We start from the raw sequence: 23,091 nt of genomic DNA, 5'->3' as shown, positions 1-23,091 counted from the left end.
ATAGTTAACTTTTGATAATAATGCTTTATATGTATACAAAAACTAACCAATAAGGTTTAGAATTAATTGACTTCTTAGCCAATCATATCAGTTCATTCGCATTCATTATTTAAATATCCAATAATCTTTCTTGTACATTACTAAGTAGCCTATAGCTATGATCTAAAAATGGCACCAAAATTCTGCTAATATGCTGTCTTTTTTTATCAGTCTCTATTGGTAGAGAGTCTCATAGCACTGATCATTGGCACTTTACTTCTGGTTAAAATAGCTGGTATTGGCCCATCATATGTATCCTACTTTAGCAATATGCTAATATGCAGTACTCTTCCTGTTTTATTACTGGCTGTAATTGCCGAATGTGTCGTACCAATAAGTTTTATTTTCCTTTACTTCCTTGCTTCCACTTTGCTGCCATCCAGTGGCCAAAGTATAATATTAATTTTTCAAAAGCATTCTTCTTTGTTTAACAAATGTAAACCTATTTTGATTGTCTAATCCCTTTTATCTAATTTGTTTCATCAAGTATGTGAAATGATTCTTTATCCATGTCTACTAAATTATTGAAAGACAACTAGTGCGATCTAAAAACATGGTCACCATCTCATCCCTTCTTCCGCTAACACGGAGATCCATAACTACACGTTAAATTTCTATTTTCTTGCCACTAAATGCGATATAAAGTGTCCTTTGTTCTCTGAAAATCTCCAATATAAGGAACAACGTTCCTACTCACTTAAAGTTCGAGTTTTGGAGCATTTAACCTTATTAAATTATCACTGTGGTAGGCGCACACATGCATACATCCTCAGTGGAATGAAATGCTCTAGTTTGATGGACTTTCCTTATCAGAATAAACAAATGTGTATATTAATAACTATAAATTGTTAAAATTTATTGACTAAGATCCTAGCTATAATATAAAAGATATGAATCCACTGTACATGTTTTATAGAATAAAGTAAACAATCAACTTGAAAAAATTGTGTCAAAAGGCTTAGCCAGGTCAAGGTAATGTGGTGTGAACTGTTTTACCTTCATCCATTGCTTTGGTAACAAGAGTAAAGCTTAAAATTTGCCCATGAATTTGAGCCTTTCAGACTTTCTCCCGATTCTTGCCCTAAGAGGTTGAGAGATCAGTTTGACTATCCCTGATTTTGTGTCATATTTTGGTCTGTTCCTCATATGTATGATTTTCTGGCAAATGTATGAGGATTGCAAAACTTAAATAACGATAGACACTTGAGTTTCAAACACTGAGCCGTTTGCTAAACAAACTACTGTCTCACAATGAAAACAGACATAGCATGAGCAGTAAACTTCTCTGCCCTTGAAACTCACATTCATTGAAACGGCATGAAAACCCATAAACTTCTGTCATTACAATGCACCAATGTCAATAAATATGCAAAATCTCTGCAGAAGTAAGTCATCTAAGTAATTCCACATTAAAGGGATCTGGTTGCTGCTAGCAAACAACTTTATATTTCATTGTTTCATCTACAAATAAAGTGCCTGTTGCCCTTGAAGAATAAATTGCCTATGTTAAATTAAAAAAAATGATAAGCTAGTAATATTGCAATGGGGGAATGTATGGCAAACTGATAATTACTAGGCAACTCCTCCAAAGGAGGACATTCATAGGACTGCAACATCCACTCCCTTTCAAGTACAGTATTAGCGATCCATCTGCATACTGTGGGAGTACAACCCACAACCTTCTGCATCAAAAGCAAGTATACTACCTGTTGAGCTACTAACAATGCAAACAACTTAGCATAAGCAGCACTAAACTTCTCTTCCCCTGAAGCTCTCAGCTTCTTGTAAAATCCACTTGACACTCAACTAAATCTCTCAACTTCACAGCACAATAAATCTTGAAAAAGCCAACATTTATTTGGCAGGAGCAAAGGCCCAAAACAGGTGACACATTTTAAATATTGCTTGTATAATCTTAGAAAGTTGCTAAAGTAGTGTTTTGTGTTACTGTGTGTTTCCTGAAAAATAGAAAGACTGAAACTTAAAGGGCTATCATTATTTAGTGAATTCAGTTCACACTGATTTGCCAGAAAACCACACATTTTTAAGAGGAACAGACCAAAAGTATGAGCCAAATATTCAGTGAAAATCTGAACAGTTGATAGCTATGGATTCAACTCCCTGAATCACAAGTGGTGGTATGGGTAGAGAAATCAGACTCTTGTTTCCTGTACCTAAGGTACTGGGTTTGAGCCTGAGTAACGCTAACCACCAGATATTTCTAACTGGGGCATTTTCACAAACACACCCACACACACCCACAAACACACACACACACACCAATGATCAGCACTAACTCTCTGGCAGACATACTGACATGAAAACTCTCTGGCAGCAATAATCAGCACTCAGGGGGAGGGCAGCATAACTCCTGTAACACAAAATACACAGAGAGCAATGAGAGAACAAAACTCTCCTTACCATCTGTAAGGAAGCATGACTCTGGCTCTGGCAGCACCACTGGAACAGTTAGTTAGTTTTTAGTTTGACATCTGCTCGAAGCCACATTAGTGTGCGACGCATGCATGGGTCCTGCAAACTCTACTTCATTAATTTTTTCTCCTAGAGACAGATCTTGCAGCTGTAAAAGTGGGGGGCCCTCCCTCCTTGCTCTATGGTCCCGGCGCCTATGGTTAGAGACAGAATGGTCATTAATAATTTGTGATTTTTACTGGCATAAAAAGGCTAACAGGCAGATTCAATAAACCCTACATGGTCCATTAAGGTGCGACTTGCACATGGCAGAACACATTTTTGTATTCAGTAAGTGGCTCTACACAGTGTGTAGAGCCATTCCACAATGGTAAACACTGTGGCATGCTAATTACAGCATAATCAGCCGAACTGTATGCTAATAAAAAAAATCCAAAATGGAGGAGCTATTCAACAAGCTATAAAGCAAACGTGTACACTCAGTGCTTGCTTTCTCTGTGAATTCCAAAACCTATTGGAATACAGCCATGGAAAGGAGTCTACACAGAAGCAATGTTAGGGAGTGCTGTTGCTTTAATTCATGCGTAAGTGCAGCAGGCTGAAGTCTATGCTGCTGCTAATAGACCAAGGCCAAGAAGGAGAAGAGTTTTCAGTCCCCATCTACAATTTCCACCTCATGCAGATTGTAATAAGTTAGAGTGCTATAGGGTGGATAGAGACACACTGCAGGAACTCTGCAACCTCTGTCATCCTCAACTCAGACCCAGGGCAAACTGAGGGGAACCCATATCAGTGGCGACAAAAGTATGTGTAGCGCTTATAATTTTAGCTACAAGAACCTTTCAGAGACCAACACGGGACATGCTGGTGGAATCTGCATCCAGGATTCTCCATTTCCTGAATGCTATGCTGCAACATGCTATTGGCCACACATATTTTCCCTTTACTGCTAAGGACACGGCCACAAATATGAAGTAGTTCTACCCTGTAGCACACTACCCTGAAGTACTAGTTGCCATAGATTGTACACGCACAGAAATTAAGGCACCACCCAGGGAATGGGGAAGGCTCTACATAAATAGAAAGGGTTTCCACTCTGTTAACTGCCAAGTCATGTGTAATGCCAATGGAATTATCCAATGTGTGTGCTGTCAACCAAGGCAGTTACCATGACTCACATATCCGGCACACCTCCCAACTATATCAGATGTTCACTAGGGCTGATATCCCACAGGGTCATTTAGTGGGGGATGCAGGTTATGCACTGGGACCATGGCTGATGACACCCATCAGAATGCACACACACTCGATGAAGAATGCCATAATGTGATGTATGCTTAAACCAGAAATATCATAGAGTATGTGTTTGAACTTTTGAAGTTGCGTTTCTGGTGCCTAGATACATGTGGGGGAGCCCTGCAGTACAGGCCACCTAGATGTACTGAAGTATTCACCATCTGTGCCATGCTACACAACATCATCCTGAGAAAGCAGCTTCAGCAGGATCAGTAACTGGAAGAGGCACACATCCAACCACCAATGGCAAGGGCACCACACCATATGCAGGTGAGGAGTCAGAGGGGGAACCAGCAGTTGCTGTGGGTGTAGGCAGATGTAGGTGTGCTCAATATGCCCTTGCATTGCCTAAGAGGCAACAAGTAGCACATTCACTCAGTACCTAAGGGGCTAAAACCTTTATCCTACACACACACATACATACAGTAACATTGATGCCAGGCAATGCTCACAACCTTTACCTATCCATGTAATGGCTGTGTACTGCTAGCATTAGACAGAATTAGCCCTGAACTAAAACTGTTGCAACTGCTGAATTTACAAGGTAAGTGATGAACCTGGAGTGTATTGTGTAATAATACAAACGAATGGCATATACTTACATGTTGTTACTTGGTAATGTAAGCAAGTAAAAGGTGGGTGATTTGTACAGAAATTACTTTAACATGTGACAGCAGAGACTTGTGTGACGACATGTGTCCTGTATCAAGTGGTAGGCCTCAGGTATCAAAGATTCATACATTCATACTTCTCAAAAGTACCAAATGTCCTTAGTTTGGTATCATACTTTTGTGTACTGGAAAATCATTAAAGAGAGAAGTTAGAAAGTAATGAGACACATTTCAGTTTGACTTCAGAACCCTCAGAAGAATATTAAAAATACCGATGCAAAAAAGTTTGATTCTATCAGTTGTCTAACTTTCTAAGACCAAAATGTCAAAAGTGCAATTAACAAAGCAACATCACAAATGCAGATATACTAAGCACTAAGTCAGCTATGCACCCTGAGCATCAGACACAAATGTTATGTATCCCTAAATCCAAAAGAAAAAAAACAAGGATCTGGCACAGTTATCACCTGTACAGGGTGTTGTGTAGGTGGCAGGAAGACTAGACTGACACAAAAAGGCGATGAGTATGTCTGAGTAAGAAAGAGAAGCAGGCAGACATTTGGATAAAGTAACAAATGGCTAGTAAGACAAAATGAGCTGTAAGCTTCATGGCTGAACCACATAACTGTTGCATGTGTGCCTGTATGGGTCCATCAGATGAAACTGGTGTATGAGTGTCTGCAGGAATACAACTGAGTTCTGTGCTCTCTCTATATCTTGGTATGTCAGACAGGTGTTGGCTGTGCATGGTAGAGGTGGCAGTTCATCATTGTTGTATCTGACCAAGAGTACTGGCTCTGCCAAGAATTGCACTGGCATGTCCACGCCCAGAGTCAGATGCACTGTTGCTACCTGAATGTGACTGTCTGCTGGATGAGCTCCGCTCATGAGGACAACCAAGACCACAACCTCATGGCCTGCCATGTCTGGATGTAGATACCACAACCACTGACAGGGCAGTGGAAGTAGTGCCACTGTGGGAGCTTGACCAGGCATGGCCACATCAGCTAAAAGCAGATGATGTGGCTGACCTACACCCATAAGGATGCTGTCCCCCTTTCAGCAGATGCTTCACAGACAACGCCTGTTCCAATGTGTCATTCATCTGATCCATTAAATTGGCAACATGGTGGAGGTAGTCATACATGTTAGCCTGTGCCACATCTACAACCCTAAGTATTTTTCTGGAGGACCTATAGGAACATGCCTGTACCTTCATGACAGTCCTAAACATATGTTGAGTGGCACAAGAAGACACACCTGGATCAGGTGGAGGATGAACAGCAGGCCTCCTCCAAGTACCCCTAACATACTCCTGCTTGGCATCTTGCCCACACTTTGGCTATGGCCAGAGTCAACAGGCACCAATGCTGCAGTAACCACACTTCCCTGATCAAGTGTCTCACCCTCCACCTGCACATTATCTTAGGGCTCACTGGAATGGTTTGGAGTAGGCCTACAGGCCGTGTCCAATGGAATTACAGGGGATGACTGAATGTCAATCGCAGTGTCAGATTTAACCCCTGCATCCCCAGACTGTGCCTCTGTTTGGCTACCATCATCATCAGAGTCTACCGATACTCTGACATCAGGTGGTAAGAGTCTTACATTTCCACTGTCGGGATCACTTGTGATGATAAGCAATAAACACAGGGAAAAAATTAATAGCTACACTGTTATAGTCAAATGTATGGAAACAAACCAACAGTGATACCACTACTACAGACAGTACAGCAACACACACAACAGTCCTGAGACCCACATCATACATATGGATAAAAATAAATATTTCTTTGAACTGCTCGTCAGTATTGAGAAAAAATATTTGGCTTACCATGTGCAGATGATGCTATGCTTCCCATGGATGATGATCCTGAAAGACATTAAGCAAAATGTAAGCACACCATCATCACAATTAACAGTAACACAGGAGTTTAAAACGTTTTGCCCTTTATATGTCCATTAACAATATTTTTAACAAGAACTTGGATGACAAGTCTACCCTAATCCCATGTGTAATAAATCAGAATGTGTTAATTGTATCAATCTACAGCTATCCCCCCAGACAAATTTAATGTTAAACAGAAATTAAGTATTGCTGTCAGTATTTTCCTATATAACAAGTATTTCACAGTTGCATTAAATAAGGCTGCCTGGAAGCTCCTCTTGGAACAGTAGCACCAACATTAATGATATGCTGTTGTGTACTTTCCAGTGAGCTGCCTGGATCCCAGACAGTGGACAAGAACACCTAATTTGCTGTTAGTGGTGGCTGTGTAGCAGGCACCCCGTGTGTACCCTTCTTTTACGAGCTACTATAGCTGCTCTTCTCCATGCAGATGAAATCATGTCAGTGGCCCAATGGTGCCCCTGATCATATGTCCTGCTGAGGCTGCCTACTGCATTCACATCAGCAACTATCTGCAGACAAATTTGCATTCTGCCTGACATATCTCCATGTCCCCTGTCGAGCAGAAAGGCACCATGCCACCTAAAATCTTCCACAATGACCTAATTTGCAGGGTCATTGAAGGGGGGTTTTGGGGATTGGGACACCTGAGTGCCATAGTCTTAGGTCACCTAAAACACGACAGAAGGATAATACACATAAGTATTACATAACTAAAAGTCCTGTTTCAATATAACACATAAAAGGTAGCATTTCACTTTTACCCACTGAAGAAACATAAAACGGTCAAGATATTCAAATATAAAAAAGGAAATGTGTGGTTGGAGCATATTATCACAACATTCAAAGCAAGGTTGGATTCAAAACAAGAAGAACAATATCAAAAATCTTATATGTGCCAAAACAGAAATGCAACTTTGCTCCCCACCCCTAAAAGAGCAGGCAGATGAAACATTTTGCTAATAAACTAGCAGTGAACTGCTAAAGGTGCTATCAAACTGTCCCTGAAACGTGTACAAATGTAATGCAAAATATTCCATTTTAAGCTATTGCTAGTCATGTCTACCTGTGGCCAGCAGCCCCCAGAGGTGTGTATGGTCTATCTTAGAAGGCAAATACACCTGTGTCATTGATAATGTAAGACAGTTACACTTCACGGAAATAACAATTGAACAGTGTACAGAGAAAAACAGTTGCAACATTAGCACTTGTGGGATAGTTAATAAGGCTGTGCATCTGAGAAAGTGAAATGCCCTGACAAATATGCCCATGCCATCAGTACATTTCTAAGAAATGCATACATATAAAAGTAGCATCTGGTAATGTTTACATATTTTAACAGATGTTTTTTAATGACATGTCACCATATGTAGTATATAGCTATAAAATACAAGCATACCTTATCCCGGTCAGTAGTCTTCTGTGCATATATATCTCAAAGTAATATTCTCTTCTTTGTTATGCACATATGTCTCCTCACCTTCAGGTTCCCTAGCTATACGATTCCCTTTTTATGGTGTAGATTCAGGGCTGTGAGAACGGTGAAGATGCAAATGAGGTGTGAACTCATTAAAATTGCTGAATTCCAATTACATGGCTCCATGTAGCTGATGTAAATATAGTGCAGGCACTCCCTCAGTGTTTATTGATAATAGACTGCAACTGTGAATGATTACTGGTAGGGAGAAGGGAAGCACAACAGCAATTCAGACTTCCCTACTTCCAGTTGGGTGTGTCTGCCAGGTTATACTTAAAGTGGAAGCAATTGTATCAAGGTTTTACACATAAGTAAGCAGCACACATTTCACAGTTTCTTTTCAGTAACGTCCAACCTCCCCTTCATTTGTTGACAACTGTGTATTATTTCTGTTTAATATCCTCACACATTTTAAGGACAATGATACAAAATGCATACAGAATGCCTTTCAGACTGCACATCTCAGACTACTGCCCAGATAAGACAAGGATGAGCAGTAAACTCAAGAGAGATAAGACAGAGCTGCATTTTTGCAAGCAGTAGTCATAAATGTGATCTCTCAGTGCACAACATCTGAAATTAATACACATTCGAACAACTGTCATGTTTTGTTAGTATTGTGGATGATGTTGCAGTTGGTTGTATGCTGAATGATTTTATTCTCTGTTGCAAAGATGTTTGTGTGGCAAAGAAGGATAAGACATGCTCATTGTGTTTTGAAGGTTCATTGGAATGAGAGTTCAAATCCAGACCTGTGTAAAAATATTTCATGTGTACCAACAGAAATTTTGTAGTGTTTATTTCATAGATTTTTGTTTCTTCATTTCAACTAATTTTCCCTTTTTTATTTTTAAAAATGCCAGTGTTTGCATGATGCATGGCTTAGCACAAACAAGGGAAATTGAGAAACACAATGTCAGGTTTAGCTGTCCTTATTAAAAACAAAAAAATCCCTTTGTGGTGGAGCGTTTGAGACAAACAACTGGATTTACTGAATAAAACCATACTTTATTCATTAAGAGCTTTTGTTTCTTGTAATAAAGAAACTTTATCAGAAAAAATTCAGTCAAACAAACCTACATTTAAATACCCCTCCAAAATCACATTCCACCAATCCCATCAAAGCATCATCATGTATGAAAATTCTTTACTTAAAGAAACTTACTTAATTAAAACCAAAATAAAGAATACAATCATTCATACATCATGTAAAAAAACGTATCCAAAATTTGGGTAATAAGAGAAGTATCAAAAAAATCCAATAATGTTTCAAAATCTGACATCAAATGTCCACATGTTTCAATTTTAAATAATTTATAGAGCAAGCTTCATTAATACTAGGGGTCTTCATGGCATTAAGATATAACTGCCATTTCAGTTCACATTTATTCAGATTAGCAAGGGTATTCTTTATATTACTTTTTTAACATCTAAAAGATGTTCATATACTCTCTGTTTAAATTTTGTGCTCATCTTCCCAACATAAAATGCAGCACATTTTGTGCAGCCAGCAATGTAAATCACCTGGGAAGACTTGCATGTAAAGTGCCCTCTTAATTTTTTAAATTAAAACTTGCTAAACACAGTGAGGTAGGCCATGCACAGTGGGTCAGCCTGCTGCTGCTCCACTGGCCCCAGCACAGACACTCAGCACAGACACTCAGCACATATGGGACCCAACCTGGCAGTACTGGCTCTACTGCCCCTGCACCCTCAGGTAGCAGTACTCCAGCAGCTGGTGCTTTGGTACCCTCTGGGAGTACTGGCAGAGGTGATTTCATTACCCGCCAGGAGATGTCAGGGGTGGTGCATGGGTCATGCACCACACTATTATTATATGCATGTGCCAGATGGGAGGCTGCTCTCCCTCATGGTCCATAGGAGGAGAAGACATCAAGCACTCCAGCAGCCATCAGAGTAAGGGGACAGTGATGACAGTCCTGCAGTTGAGGACTAGATTCTCACTCCCCATGTTTGATTGGCATGGCTTGTATTATCCCCTCCCTCACCACAATCATAGTGTCCCCCAACCTTTTGTGTCCCTCACTGTCCCTGTCTTGTCTTGTTTGTCCTGTTTGTTTGAATTTGCTTCCTCACCTACCCAACTTACTTGACCCAAAAATAATAACATCCATTACCCAGCATTCCTCCCTTACAGAAGTAAAAAAAAAGTGCAACTCTCCCCGAAAAAAATATTGTCCCATGCATAGCTCTCCATTTCACACGTGTTTTCTTGACGCACTTGATTTGGTGCAATTGACTATACAACATGATTGCACTGTTGCCACCCCTCTTTGTGGAGGTGACAGTCCAAATTCAGCTAATATTCTGTACATATTTTCATTTTACTCTGTTGAAGAAATGGATATATATGGTTCTTTTCTATCTCCCTCCTGCAAATTTCTATAGTCTTCCCTTTGTTCTGCCCCCTGCTTGCCCCCCATTTCACCACTTTCCTCTGTACCTCATTTTAAAATCTGTAATCTCATCAAAAGATATAATCACACACCACACACACAAGTACCAAAAAAATAACGGAGCCCTTCACTTTTTGGACTCCATTTTTGCACAGAGTTTGGCACTGAGCACCAATGCCAAATGATGGTGAGTGGATCTTTTGTGGTGCAGTTATCTCCTAACAATGCCGCTTAAACACCCTACACTACATCAAAATATACTAACACACAGTGAGGGTAATGTAAAGTAAAAATTTACTGCATTATCAATACTTATTTAAAAGTATTTAGCTACACCTGGATTTGAACCCTCTATCATTTGGGCTGAAAAAGAAATGTCAATGCATTTACACCTGCTGCCACAGAGTCAGCTAAGCAGCAGGCGTGTTTCATACACTCAGTATTAGCTCTCTCAATTTTAGCAACAATCCTCATTTTTGTGCACTGCTTAAATATGCACAAACAGGGAAATCAATAGAAATGTGTATCTCACATGTGCAAACGCTTTGCCAACCATCTCGCAAACCTGCTGCTCACTGTTGGACAATGCACAGTGAATAATAGCATGTATTACTTTTGCTTACTGTCCATCTAGTCTTCATGCATTTAAACTACATGTGGAAACATAAAGAAATGAAAGCTGTATCTAAGAATATGTTACATATTTACAGTGCAGCCATGTGTTACCTCCCATCATGCACTGCAACCTTGGTCTCTCAGTACTTGTTCACATGTATATGCACATGTTTAGAATGATGGTACACATTCAGATTTTCAAATACTTGAAGTAATGCAGACACCTGTTTCCATATAGGTTATAAAACTGCCTTTTAAAGTATACCTGCACATTGGAACACAATGACCACATACTACACATTGCACATTCATCAATCTGGTGACATGCAGAACTTGAAATATCTTGATAGCTGAACACTGCTTGCACATCCATTTCATGTAGGCCTCCCAGCATCTTCACTGCAACATCCACTGCTGAAATCATCCAGTATAAGTTGTCTTGCAGCCTTGTAAAAGTCAGACTTGTGCCATGATGCTTGCATAGATCTGTGTTCTCCAGTCTGTGTACTTATTTGGTAGGAGTTCTAATCTCACTGCAGTCAACTGGTGTGTGTGTGTGTGTGTGTGTGTGTGTGTGTGTGTGTGTGTGTGTGTGTGTGTGTGTGTGTGGGCGCGCACTTGCTTGGCATTAGAGAAAGCATTTTATACCGGCATGTGTGACACTGATATTAGCATTTTTCCTCACCAGATACTGCTGATGTCAACAACTATAGCTGATTTGCAGATGTGCAGTATTCCCATCAGGTCAGGATCAGAGACTAGCCTGTAGGCCAGGCACAAGTCATCTTATCCTATATGATACAGATTACAGTGACATGGCTTTGTCTATCCACATATGCCATGACATGATTTGTAGGGCCTGTATTTTCTTTGTGAGAAATCATGGACCTTTTCTATATGGACACTAGTAATATCCTGGCTGTGTGCAACAGACATCTGTAAGTTATTAATGCTAAATCCATGTCTTTTACATTAGTTGTTCTGACAGAAGTCATCGAGGGCATGCATGATGAGAACACTATCATCCTGTGGAACTTGACCAGGCCAAGGCATTTGACACAAATCCACACTGAGGTATTCACTCAACACTGTCAGATGTGGTCATAAACACCTATATCACAAAGTGGGTACATCACTGGATCACATACGCGGCATCTAAATATGTTGAAATGTGTGAAGTGATGTGTATCTCTGGTCCGGAGATCAGGTCCGCACATCAGGGCTGTCTGCTAGATCCTTTCCTGTCCATTATTTAAGTCACAGACATCAAGATTGACATACAAGTCCTGTGTCCAAACATATACATATACACACACACACGCACACCCACACCATGCACACCAGTCAGCTAGCCTGGATTTATCATAATGTCACATACAGGTATAGCAGTGTCCCTACTAACACCTCCAGTAGATGTTAGTGTCAGGACGGTGTGCTTGATTATCCTCAAAGATTGCTGACATGTCATAATAGTTGTACAAGTGTGTTCATTTAACACCATCTATGATCATTCAGAATCACTTATGTTGTGTCAGAGACATGGGATTACTAGTGGTATTATTCTGATATTGCCCACAATTGTGAATGCTTCTTCTGTAGTTGTGTCCCACTTTTTGGAGACCCCTGCTGACGTTACACTCATATTCAGGTATATGAGTTTGCACAGCTTCACAATATGCACCCAACCCCAATTGTATATTACATCCCCGATGCCCTCTCCATTGCTCATGTCAGGATGATTATCTCACAAAGACATATCTTCTCCATTGTTATGTCACCTTGTCTGACAGTCGCATAATATACATTTTTACTGTGAATTCTGTACTGTACCATGTTGATATGTGATTAGTGTTCCTGCTACAACTGTCTTCCATTTGCAACCCTCAATCTGCTCTACATTACAATGTTTTACCTGTCCTCTTTCCATGTGTTCATTCCTACAGTTCATTTATATGTTGCTATGCAATTCAAACACTTCCCCTGACTGTTTATTTTAAATAACAGTCCATGTACCCTTGCAGATCATTTACCCAAATTTTGTACAGAATGGCTTGAATGGGTTTTCACACTACTCTGCACTGTATACACTGTCCTGTACTGTGTTTTTCACATATACATTACTATATGATAAACCCTGGTAATCATTGTGGCGTTCTGCACAATCCTGCTAGCCTAGATTGCTGTAAGGGAAACTGGGTCATTATCTGTGTTGCACTACATGATTTCCTGGCCACCAACACTTTTGCCTGCCATGAAACTGTGCTTGTTTACATTTAAACATGGTGTGCGGCATGAATATGTAATTAGCACTGCTGCTCACAGCACACACCCGTAAACTCCATATAGGCTTTGCACAAAGCCTACACAGAATTTATTGAATCTTGCTTTAAGTTAAGGGCACTGGAATGTATATGGTTGAAATAAGATGCATTAAGTATGGGATTTGTTCTGCTATATGAATAGAAGGTAGAAGAATGTCTTTAGAGGATTATGATTGGGTCACCAGTCCTAATTGACTTGTGTTCGAGACATGGAGGCCAAGAAATTCACCTGTGAAGCATTCTATGTCGAGAACACATAAGTTAGGATTGGTGACCTGATCATAATTCTTTGTAGTGCATGGAGCTTTTATCTGCTCCATGTACCACTCGTTAAAAGTAAAAAAAAAAAAAACAGTGAGTGCTGTCAGAAAGGCAGTCTTTTATGTTTACAGTAATCTTCCATGCTTTTCAACTTATCCAGATTTTGTCAGAAAGTCCAGATTTTTGCCCCATGTTTGGCCTGTTCCTCATTAAGTCTGTGGTTTTCAGACAAATTATTGAGGACGAAAGGCACTAAATAATGAAATACATTTACATTTCAGACTTCATGTCAATCATATAATGCAGGTGAACACACATTCTGTTATTCTGATAACTTTCAGATTTAATTACAGGAAGTCAGGACACTTTACAAACAGACAGCAGGCAGAATATTTATTTTTGTTTCTCCTGTCATTTGCTTGTTATTACTGACAGACTTTATTGACCTTAGAGCTGACCTTAACTTTAGCAGGAGGTGCTTAATATTTGTTAAGGTTGGGTCTCATGCCACTCTGGCACTTAACCGATTTGTCTTTTTCCGAATATAGGAATGTAATCACCATGTTCCATGCACCACACGGTAATTATTGTGTGTCACTTTTATTCCAGGTAGACAGACTGCAGTTTGATTTTATTAATAACCTAGCACTTACAGTGAATACCTGTTTTGCCACTGCACAAAATACGGTAATTATTTAGGCAATAGTGTTGTTTAAGCCATATTTCAGTAATTAACATTCAGGATTTACCAAAAAGGGGACAAGTGTCAGAGAGATGAAGTTTTCCTCTAATTTTCTGACAGCTAGTAAAGCAACTTTACCAGCACTGTCAAACAGGCAGTGGCATACATCTCAACTTCTTTTCTTAAGAATTCTAGACAAATCCAAAAGTAATGGGTGTACAAAGGACTAAAATCAGTTTAAATATTTCTCTAATTCACTTATAAAATAAACAGAGCAACAGATTTTGTATAAACATGCATTTTCTGAAAAATAAGTACAAAACTGAAATGTCTGGCATTACTGACTGACTGCAAGACTTGGAAATTTACTTTTGAAAGGTACAGCAGGCAGAAAATAAAATGCTTCTCTGACAAAAGGTGACATATCTCCTAAAAGACATTAGACACCTCCTCATCAACACTTTGTTTATAAGTGTTGCAGAGTTAAGTTCTAACAACTTTTAAAAGCTGTTTTACCTTCTATTGCTTTATTTGCTGGCTAGCAGTATCCACTGTTAGACCCTTGTGTGAGACCCTATCTTAAGATTTTTTTAAACACCCCCAAGTGATGTTAACATTTGGTCTTGTGGTAGGGAAGCACATACCAAGTTTATCTTTTTTCCTGATTTCAGAGCATAATCATAGCATTCCATGCCTTTCAAATGAAATATCTTAATGTAGGTTTACAGAATCATTTTCATGATGAATGGCAATGTATGAATCCTGATCCAGGTTTCCTAATTCTAAAATAAGAACATATTTCATGTGTCCTGCAAACCACCCCATTGCTTTATCTTTTATTTTATTTTAATGTTATGTTAGTATTTTCAATTACTTCAATGGGCTACAGAATATTGTGCAAGTTTCTACTTAGTACTGCATTAGATATTATGCATAGTTTTTTTATGGAGAGTTTCACAAGTGGCTTTCCACTCTAGTTCTGTCTCATTTATAGTCATTTTTGCACCATCAGTATTTTATGATATTTAGAAGTCTTGAAAGAGTTACGTTACGATTTGTTAGTTGTATAGTTTCCTAGTTGTGTACTAGTCTAACGACCACAAGGGCCTTTTTAAGCCTAGTCAAGCATTCCAAATCAGTGGCAGGTTTGGAACTCTTGATAAGTGCATAAGTGTAAGGGGTGTGGAAGGTGAAGTATTTACAAGTAGGGGCCTGGGAGATGAACACTTTACAGGCTGCCTGTGTCCATTAGAGACATAGATGCCAAACCAGGGATGAATTTCCAGTTCCACATCCAGTTGTCCAAGTTGCACATGAATTGGACTAGGGAGGAATTCTGCTTCATATATATGGGGAGCCTGTTACAGAGAAGTGGTAGTCCCTGGGATGTCCCAACAACAGGTCCTACTCATGACATAGGCAAGGTTCAAGCCTTTAGAAAGGGTAATTCTGGTGCTGCTTGTTTTGCAGACAGTCAGGAGGTCCATCAGGGTGAGGTCTGACAATGCCAGGCATAAATGCCCCCTCAACAGCCTGTAGGAGACAGAATGCAGGACTAGTGCCGTCAGGCAGTCTGCATAGGACATGTTACTTACACCCTGTATTCTTTTAGAGAGGAACCTGTTTGGATGTTCCAACTGTTGGATGTGCCTGGTTAGGTGCATACTACTCAGTGATAGGTCTGATGAATGCTGACTATAGTAGAACAATGACTTCCTTGGACCTAGATGCCATACCTTTGTCTATAAGTTGCCTAAAGAATGATTTCCTCATTACTGTTAACATGATGGTCAAAGGCTAGATTACTGTCTGTGTGTCCCCAAGTCTTTGACTATTAGGTTGTCATCTTTTAGGGCTGTGCTTGTCAGTATGATAGTTACCAGGGATGGGAATGCATTGATAGCATGTTACTTTAGTGTTTATTTAGCTTATTAAAATCTGGTTCCTTTTGATTGGCTAATTTGAGTCAGTGTTTTTTATTATCATTCTTTTATTGCAATGCTTTTCATTCATCACAAATGCCATTGATAGGGGTATGATATAGGTGGGTAGTGTTTTCTGAGTGGGCTGTGGATGTGTGCATAGTGTGTGAAATTATTATCATTTTTTAGTAGTAAAATGAATCTGAAATATGTGGTCCATGTTTTTTTTTCTTTTGAAATAGGTGTAGTTTTGGGTTTGGAAGCTTGTTTTAGGTGAGCCATTGTGCTTTAGGATTCTGTACATGTTTGCATTTTGGTTGTGCAGTGTATGAACATTTTAGTAAGTACTCTAAATATGGGGGTAATGGAATTCTAATCATCTTGCTGTTGATTCAGGGGTGAAGACAAATTTGTGGTGATACACCAAGAATGTAGATAAATTATCTGCACAGTGTAACAATTATATGTTTTACCACACTATCTGTGGGGAGCCTTTCTATTGAATAAATCCCTATGTATTCATACACACATTTAAAAATCACTACAAGCTTGTTTTTGTAAAAATTTTTGATGACAGCACTCTGTGAAGATCAATAGGACATTTTGGCCTAAAGTCCTTCAACTATTTAACAAACATGAATATATTATTGTTCAGAGGAGATGGCGATCCTAAACTACATATCCAAACTGCAGAGGTTATTTCCAAAACTCATTTGGTAATTAAAGGTGCACAAAATCAGTCAGGGCACTGTTTTTATTGTAGTAAGCTAAACAGCTTTATACCATGATTATAGTGCTAGATTTAAGCATGCGTACCAATGTAGTGATCAATCTGAATTTTTTTTTATATAATGGAACTGCATTGTTAATCTGAATACAAAAGGCACAGCAAATTAGAATCAAAGCACTACTTTTATTCCAAGGCACTAAACTGCTTCATACTACCCAAGTCTCAGCTATAGCACTTTGGTGATTAATGGAAATGTTGTGTGTGTTTCCTTATGGAGCAACATTCCTAAAGGTACTCATTCCAAGGAGCGAAGTTTACACCACTGATGAAGTGCAAGATGAAAGGGTTGGTCATTGCAATGATTAATGTAAACTTTTGCTTTATTTTGCTTCATCTTGAGTAGGCCTTCTAAACCATAGTGGTCTTCACTAGATTCAGATGGTATTTTTCTTTGACTGAACACAGATTTTAGTGTGCATAAGAGTTTGTCCATTAACTGTTTGTCACCAAAGTCCATTCATGTGGACCAGTTGATTGAGCACAACTTTCAGTCTTTTCCGTAAGATACTGTGACTTTGGAGTTGATTTGGATATGGAGTAGCACCTCCTACCCAGTGGATCTGGCAGGAAAGCCTTCCATAAACAGTAACAATATGTCAAAGTTTTGTTTAATATCAGGCTATGATCATGTGTTTTGGTAAGACAGTCAATAACAACCATTCTGTTTCCATTTTTTGACATATTTCTGATTCATCGCTGATTTCTTACAGCTTGTTTTGTGGAATGCTGTGGTCTGTCAAGTGTTTCCTCTTCTGTATTATTCTGTGCTGTTTAACAGTAATGGAGGCTGTTGTTTGATTTAAACTGTACTACATAAAGATTCTTTATGTACCTTAGATCTTTACAAGTTTTATACTCACTCTGTAATGAGTAAACCAGCTTACTATAGTACATTTTTATTATCTCTAAGTTAAGTTAAGAATCATACTACAGATAATGATTCTACATAAGATACGTTCACTGTCTGCTGTATCTTGTCTGTACACCATTATTTTTAATCTTATTGCCTTTGGCTCACATCATGGCTGAGACATTCTCCTCAAGGATGATTTCACTTACTTGCATAAAAAAGGAAGCAAATGAAGACATAGACTACTGGTAGCAAAGAAGAAAATATGATGGCAGTATGTTAAACAGCTGTCAGAGAGGTTGCAGTTTCTAGGAAGAACCACAAAACTGTAGTTCATCATTCCCTCTCCTTAGTTAAATATGGCTAATGTTACTGCACAAATCCAAATGGCAGCTTTCCAAAGCTCAGTTTCCTTCTCTGACTCATTGTGATAGATCCGCCAAGTCCCTCCCATCAGGGGAAGCCTAACCCCTGTCACAGGAAGTCAGTTGTTCAGTCTTTTAATGCCAGATGTGTGGGAATCGCACAAATAAAACTCCTCAGCAGCCTCCAGTGGTTGATTACAGCTTCCAGACACAGATGAGATCCACTGGCTTGAAGATAGTGTGAGGATCCATGCTCCTATATCCCAACACATACAAGCTGAGGCCATGCACTTATGTACATGAGAAGTTAAAGTTTTGGTACCCCAGCTGGATGTCAGAGATGATAGTCCATATGTCAGGAATACTGCAACACTGATCAACAGGACATCTATTGTTATGGTAAGTTCTTACACAACTATACTTTCTGCAGTGTCATTTGAACACTAGGGACTACCTCTTGCATCTAGAGCTGTGATTTAAGTCCACTTGTTGTTGCTGTTTTGTCTGTTTCATTTTGAAGTTCTGACAGGAAACTATTGCATTTTTTTTTCTCTTTTTTTTTCTTCATATATATTATATTTATTACTGCTTTAACCCAGCAGCCTGGCCACAAATAGTCTCGGACAAAGGGATGCTGAGAATAATTCAGAGAGGATACTCTTGGCAGTGGACAGAAAGTCCTCCTCCCTTCAGGGGAATCCCCCTGCATCCACCTGTCCAGACACATCTGTCCTCTCCAGTCCTCTATCACAAGTTGCAAGCAGGGGTCATTGAACCAGTTCCTGCACCAAAAAAAGGAAAAGGATTTTACTCCAGAATCTTTTTAGTCCCCAGAAAGGAGCTATCATGGGAAACCAGTATGTTAGATTGTCTTCTCTGAATGCCTTTCTGAAAGTACCCAAATTGAACATGGTCACCCTGCAGATGGTCCTACCATTTCTTCCAGACCACTGTTTAATGATGACTAGATCTGAAAGATGCTTATCATATTCCCAGTTGCTCCCAGCTTCAAGTTGAACCTACAAAAGTCTTTCCCCACACCCTCATGTAGAATTATCTTCATGTGGTGTATGATAGGCACAGAAAAAAGAATGGCCTTTTTACTAGAAAACAAAGTCTTGACTTTTCTGAACATGTTGAAGGATTTTCTGTCTTCAAGAAACTGCCTCTGCAAGAGAATTTCTCAAATAATGACTCATGGCATCAATGATCCTCGTGCTACTGCTGGTCAGACTACACATGAGAAAGATTCAGTGGTACTTAAAAAAAAAAAAAAAGTTGGACCCAACATCTGCATCCCTTCAAGTTCCAGGTGCCAGTGTTGGAATTTGTGAAATAAGAGTTAAAATGATGGAGGGATCAGGTGTCTGTCAATCTAGGCCTATCCTTCTCCCACCAGACTCCAGTTCAATCAGTCTAGAAAAACTCATCAGATTTTCCGTGGGAATCAATGTCCTGAGGAGTTAAGATACAGGGAAATGGGGTCCTTCAGACACTACAAAGCACATAAACATTAAAGAAATGTTAGTGATACAGGCCTTAAAAGTTCTTCGCCACTTATAGGTTCATAGATTAGTACTAGGCTAACTGCCCTTGCGAGCCATTTTAAGCCTAGCCAGTTATCCCTTGTGAGACTCAAACCATGCACCTTGTGTTTGTAAGGCAAACACCTTAGCCATTAGGCCACCCTCCCAACTTCTTATTGTCTTCAGGTCCCATTTTAATGGTCACAGACGTGGTACTTGAGCAGGCATAGGGATACAAGGTCAAGCCCTCTTTGCTGGTTGGCAGGGATGGCCTGGGAGCTAGCCTTACAGTATTCTCTGACACTTCAGGCCTCATACAACCTGTCAGAGCAAAATACAGTGGTAGACAGACTAAGTAGACCCTGAAGGAACCTTGATGATTGGATGGGAGATGGGAAATTCACCCCGGGGATCATGTCAGTCGCCTTGCTAGACAGGGGTCCAGAGAAGTAAGTATCATGGGAAGAAATAGCCAGGGAATTGTTATGGCTAGGCTTGTATAGGCCCTAGGGCCGATAGCCTAGTACCAACCTATGAGTAGAAACTCAGGACAGAGGTCTTCCAGGATTTTTTTCAAATGTGAGGAACACATCAAATAGATCTGCTCACCTCCTTTTAAAACAGACAGTTGGAAAAAGTTTGTGTTGATGCTTTTTTGGATATGGATTGGTTGGTTTCAGGCAATTTTTGCTTCTGCTTCTTCTTGGTTCTTCCTACTAAGCACTAAAAGTATGAACAACTGACTTCCTGTGACAGGGGTTAAGCTTCACCTGATAGGTCTGGCTGAGACGATCCCCTTTCACAGAAATACAGGATGGAATTTTGAGCTTTGGAAAGTTGTCAGTGTGTGTTTGTTCAGGCACAGAACCTATATGGCAGTGTGGCAGTGTGAAATTCAAATATCTACAGTTACAGATCTGTAAGACTTGCACAACCATACTTTCTCCCTTTTGTTTTGTTCAGGGACCAGTGAGAAAATGGGGAAGATAAAATCATATGCTATCAAGAGTTTCAGTAAACAAAGTACCTCTGCTTATAGTCTGATTACTTCAGCAGCTTTTCAGAGTATCATTTTATAATGTACAGTAACCAATGGTAATTGCTTTTTCCTCTTTCAGCATTGAGGGCGAGTATGTTCCAGTGGAAGGAGATGAAGTCTCATACAAGATGTGCCCAATTCCACCCAAGAACCAGAAGCTTCAGGCAGTGGATGTGGTGATCACCCATTTGGCACCAGGCTCTAAACATGAGACATGGTCAGGCCAGATTATCAACTCCTAGATATACCATTGCCTAGCCTGAGAACAGCTTGTGACCAGACGGGAAGGACAAACAAAAAAATACGAAAAGAAAAGAAAATCAGAGAAAACTATGGGACTGAATTCTCACTTTTCATTTTTGTAGAGTGAAATATATTATTTTTTTCTTTTCCTTTTTGGAGGAAACCTTGTGGTATGTGTGACTTTAAAAACTTTCAGATTCTGTTTGTCTCTGAGTTTTGAGGGACTGCTTGCTGTAAAAGCTAACTGGATCCTGTCTAACTGTTTTTCACACCAAGCTGTATTGTCAAATCTAACTCCATGCATAAGGAAAAGCAGAGCTGTAGAGGAAGTCTTTGTGGAAATGAGAATTGGTCAGTATAAAGGTAGTGCACCTGCCCTTTGGTATGTTGTGCTCTAGAAACTTTGCTATGCCAGAATACAAGGAAGTGCTCTTTGTTGGTGTTGGGAATAACTTGTGTAGTCGCTGCTGATATGATTTTTGGTGGTTAGATGTTTTGCATCTGTTTAAGATGCGTTCATCATTTTCTGCAGCAGGCAAAGTTTTTTTGCTTTCACATGCAGACAACCATATTTAATTTGACTTGTTCAGTGACCAGATAAAATTATTTTGTGTCTTCTGGACATTGTATAGTTGCTGAATACCACGAGTCACATGTAATGAGGCATTACTGGATTTTCTCCAATTTTCAGACTCATGCCACCAAAGCATGAGGTTGCTGGATTAGATTAGGTGGTTTCCACAGTCTTGCTGGTTGTCTGCAGAGAGATGCTGTACGTGCTGTTACTCTCTGGAGTTTATTCATCAGCACAATGGGTTTTCCTTTAATTCGTAATCCCTGTAGTACCTCAAATTGGCTAAGCAGAACAGAGTTGTATTCTTCTGTAAGATGGTATAAAATGCCTTATAAACTTGAATAGGGCATTACAAACTGAAATTATTTGGTAACTCACTGAAAGAAATGAACAGCATTTTTGTAAGGCATGATTTCCTGTGAACAGCATTGCTAATTGTGTATATGTGTTTTAGTTATTGCTCTTGGTAAATATACAGGGTAGTAATCTGAATCTTTCACTATTCTTTCACTGACTAAAACTTTACTACTAGTTGTGTTGAACTAATCCATCCTTTAAGAGCTGCTTTTGAGATTGTCTTAGAAAGTTCTGGGTTGTGGTACAGTTTAGGAAAACTAACAAAGTAAGTATCTATCATTGCTAGGCACTTCATGGGAGTATTGATTAAGAATACGTTTTGGTCATTCTAGCTTTTTGTAAATTGTCCTTTGTAATAAATTGTTTTCTTTTTACTGGTAACAGGGTTAATTACCAGCCCAGCTGGAAAATAGTATAAACAGTGATTTAATACTGCATCTGGAAGAACAGATGTGTATTTAGGAGTTTCCGAGCCAGATTACTCATCTAACTCTCACTGATAAGCAAGGCCAAGGGCTTTGGCTTTAGGAGCATTTTCCTTTCTAGATTTCATTACAGCTATTCACATGATCAGAAAAAGAAGCCACCATTGCCCTTTGGCATTTTTATCCCACACCCAAAGCTTGGTTGGTGCTTGCTGTGTTTAGTGTTGTCTTTCAGTATATGTAGCTATCCTTTGTGTAGTTTCAGGAAGCCATTTTGCGACATCTGTTTGTATGGTATTCATATATTTTGTATCTGGAAATGTAATGTCTTGTGAACAAAAGTGTCAAATGTTATTGGACAGGTTTAAATTCTGTGCCAAAAAAACACTGGCAATAGTAAAGTTATTTTTAGACTGAAAACTGTTTAATGTGTTCATTTTGTACATTGTTTTCCTTTTTGTTCTTCCCTTGCAGGTATTTGTGTGCTGTTGTGCCTGCAGTTAAAATATTTATCAAACCTTTGTAAGTATTGCAAACAGTATATTAACTGTACCCTGCACTACTTCTTTATTTCATGAGATGTCTAAAAAGAGATTTTGTTTAAAATACATGAAAAAAGTCCTCAGTTATCATTTGGACTAATTGGTTATTTTACATAATGTCTAACCACAGTTGAAATGCATGTGCACCTCTTACTAACATGATTATTGATTGAGGAGAGTGATTGTGGTCTGATGCGCACAGTTCTCAGGAGACCATCCTTGATAGCTTTTACCTCACAGCACACACAGGCCCTGTTATTGATAGAGCATTCAGTTACCCATCCCAAATGTTAATTTGGGCGATAACCCCAGATCTGGAATGCATCAGTCATTGTATGGCAAGTATAACACCTGACTAAAAAGTGAGACCTCTGGCACAGAGGCAAGCCTAGAATTA

At 39.4% G+C, this 23,091-nt stretch overlaps 1 protein-coding gene across 5 annotated transcripts in view; it reads left to right on the top strand.

Moving 5' to 3' along the window:
* CSDC2 (cold shock domain containing C2) overlaps positions 1-22,572 on the top strand; it is a 966,239-nt gene extending 943,667 nt beyond the window's left edge. For all 5 annotated transcript variants that reach the window (XM_044075637.1, XM_044075645.1, XM_044075654.1 and 2 more), the window contains one exon: positions 20,633-22,572. In XM_044075637.1, the coding sequence (XP_043931572.1) occupies positions 20,633-20,795 (163 nt within the window). In that variant the 3' untranslated portion in view covers positions 20,796-22,572. The remainder of the gene's footprint in view (positions 1-20,632) is intronic.
* The last annotated feature ends 519 nt before the right edge of the window (positions 22,573-23,091 follow it).

Source organism: Protopterus annectens, chromosome 1.part1, assembly GCF_019279795.1.
Source record: "Protopterus annectens isolate FY-2018-M chromosome 1.part1, PAN1.0, whole genome shotgun sequence".
NCBI classification, from domain to species: domain Eukaryota; kingdom Metazoa; phylum Chordata; order Ceratodontiformes; family Protopteridae; genus Protopterus; species Protopterus annectens.
This window is presented reverse-complemented; position numbering and strand designations above follow the sequence as displayed.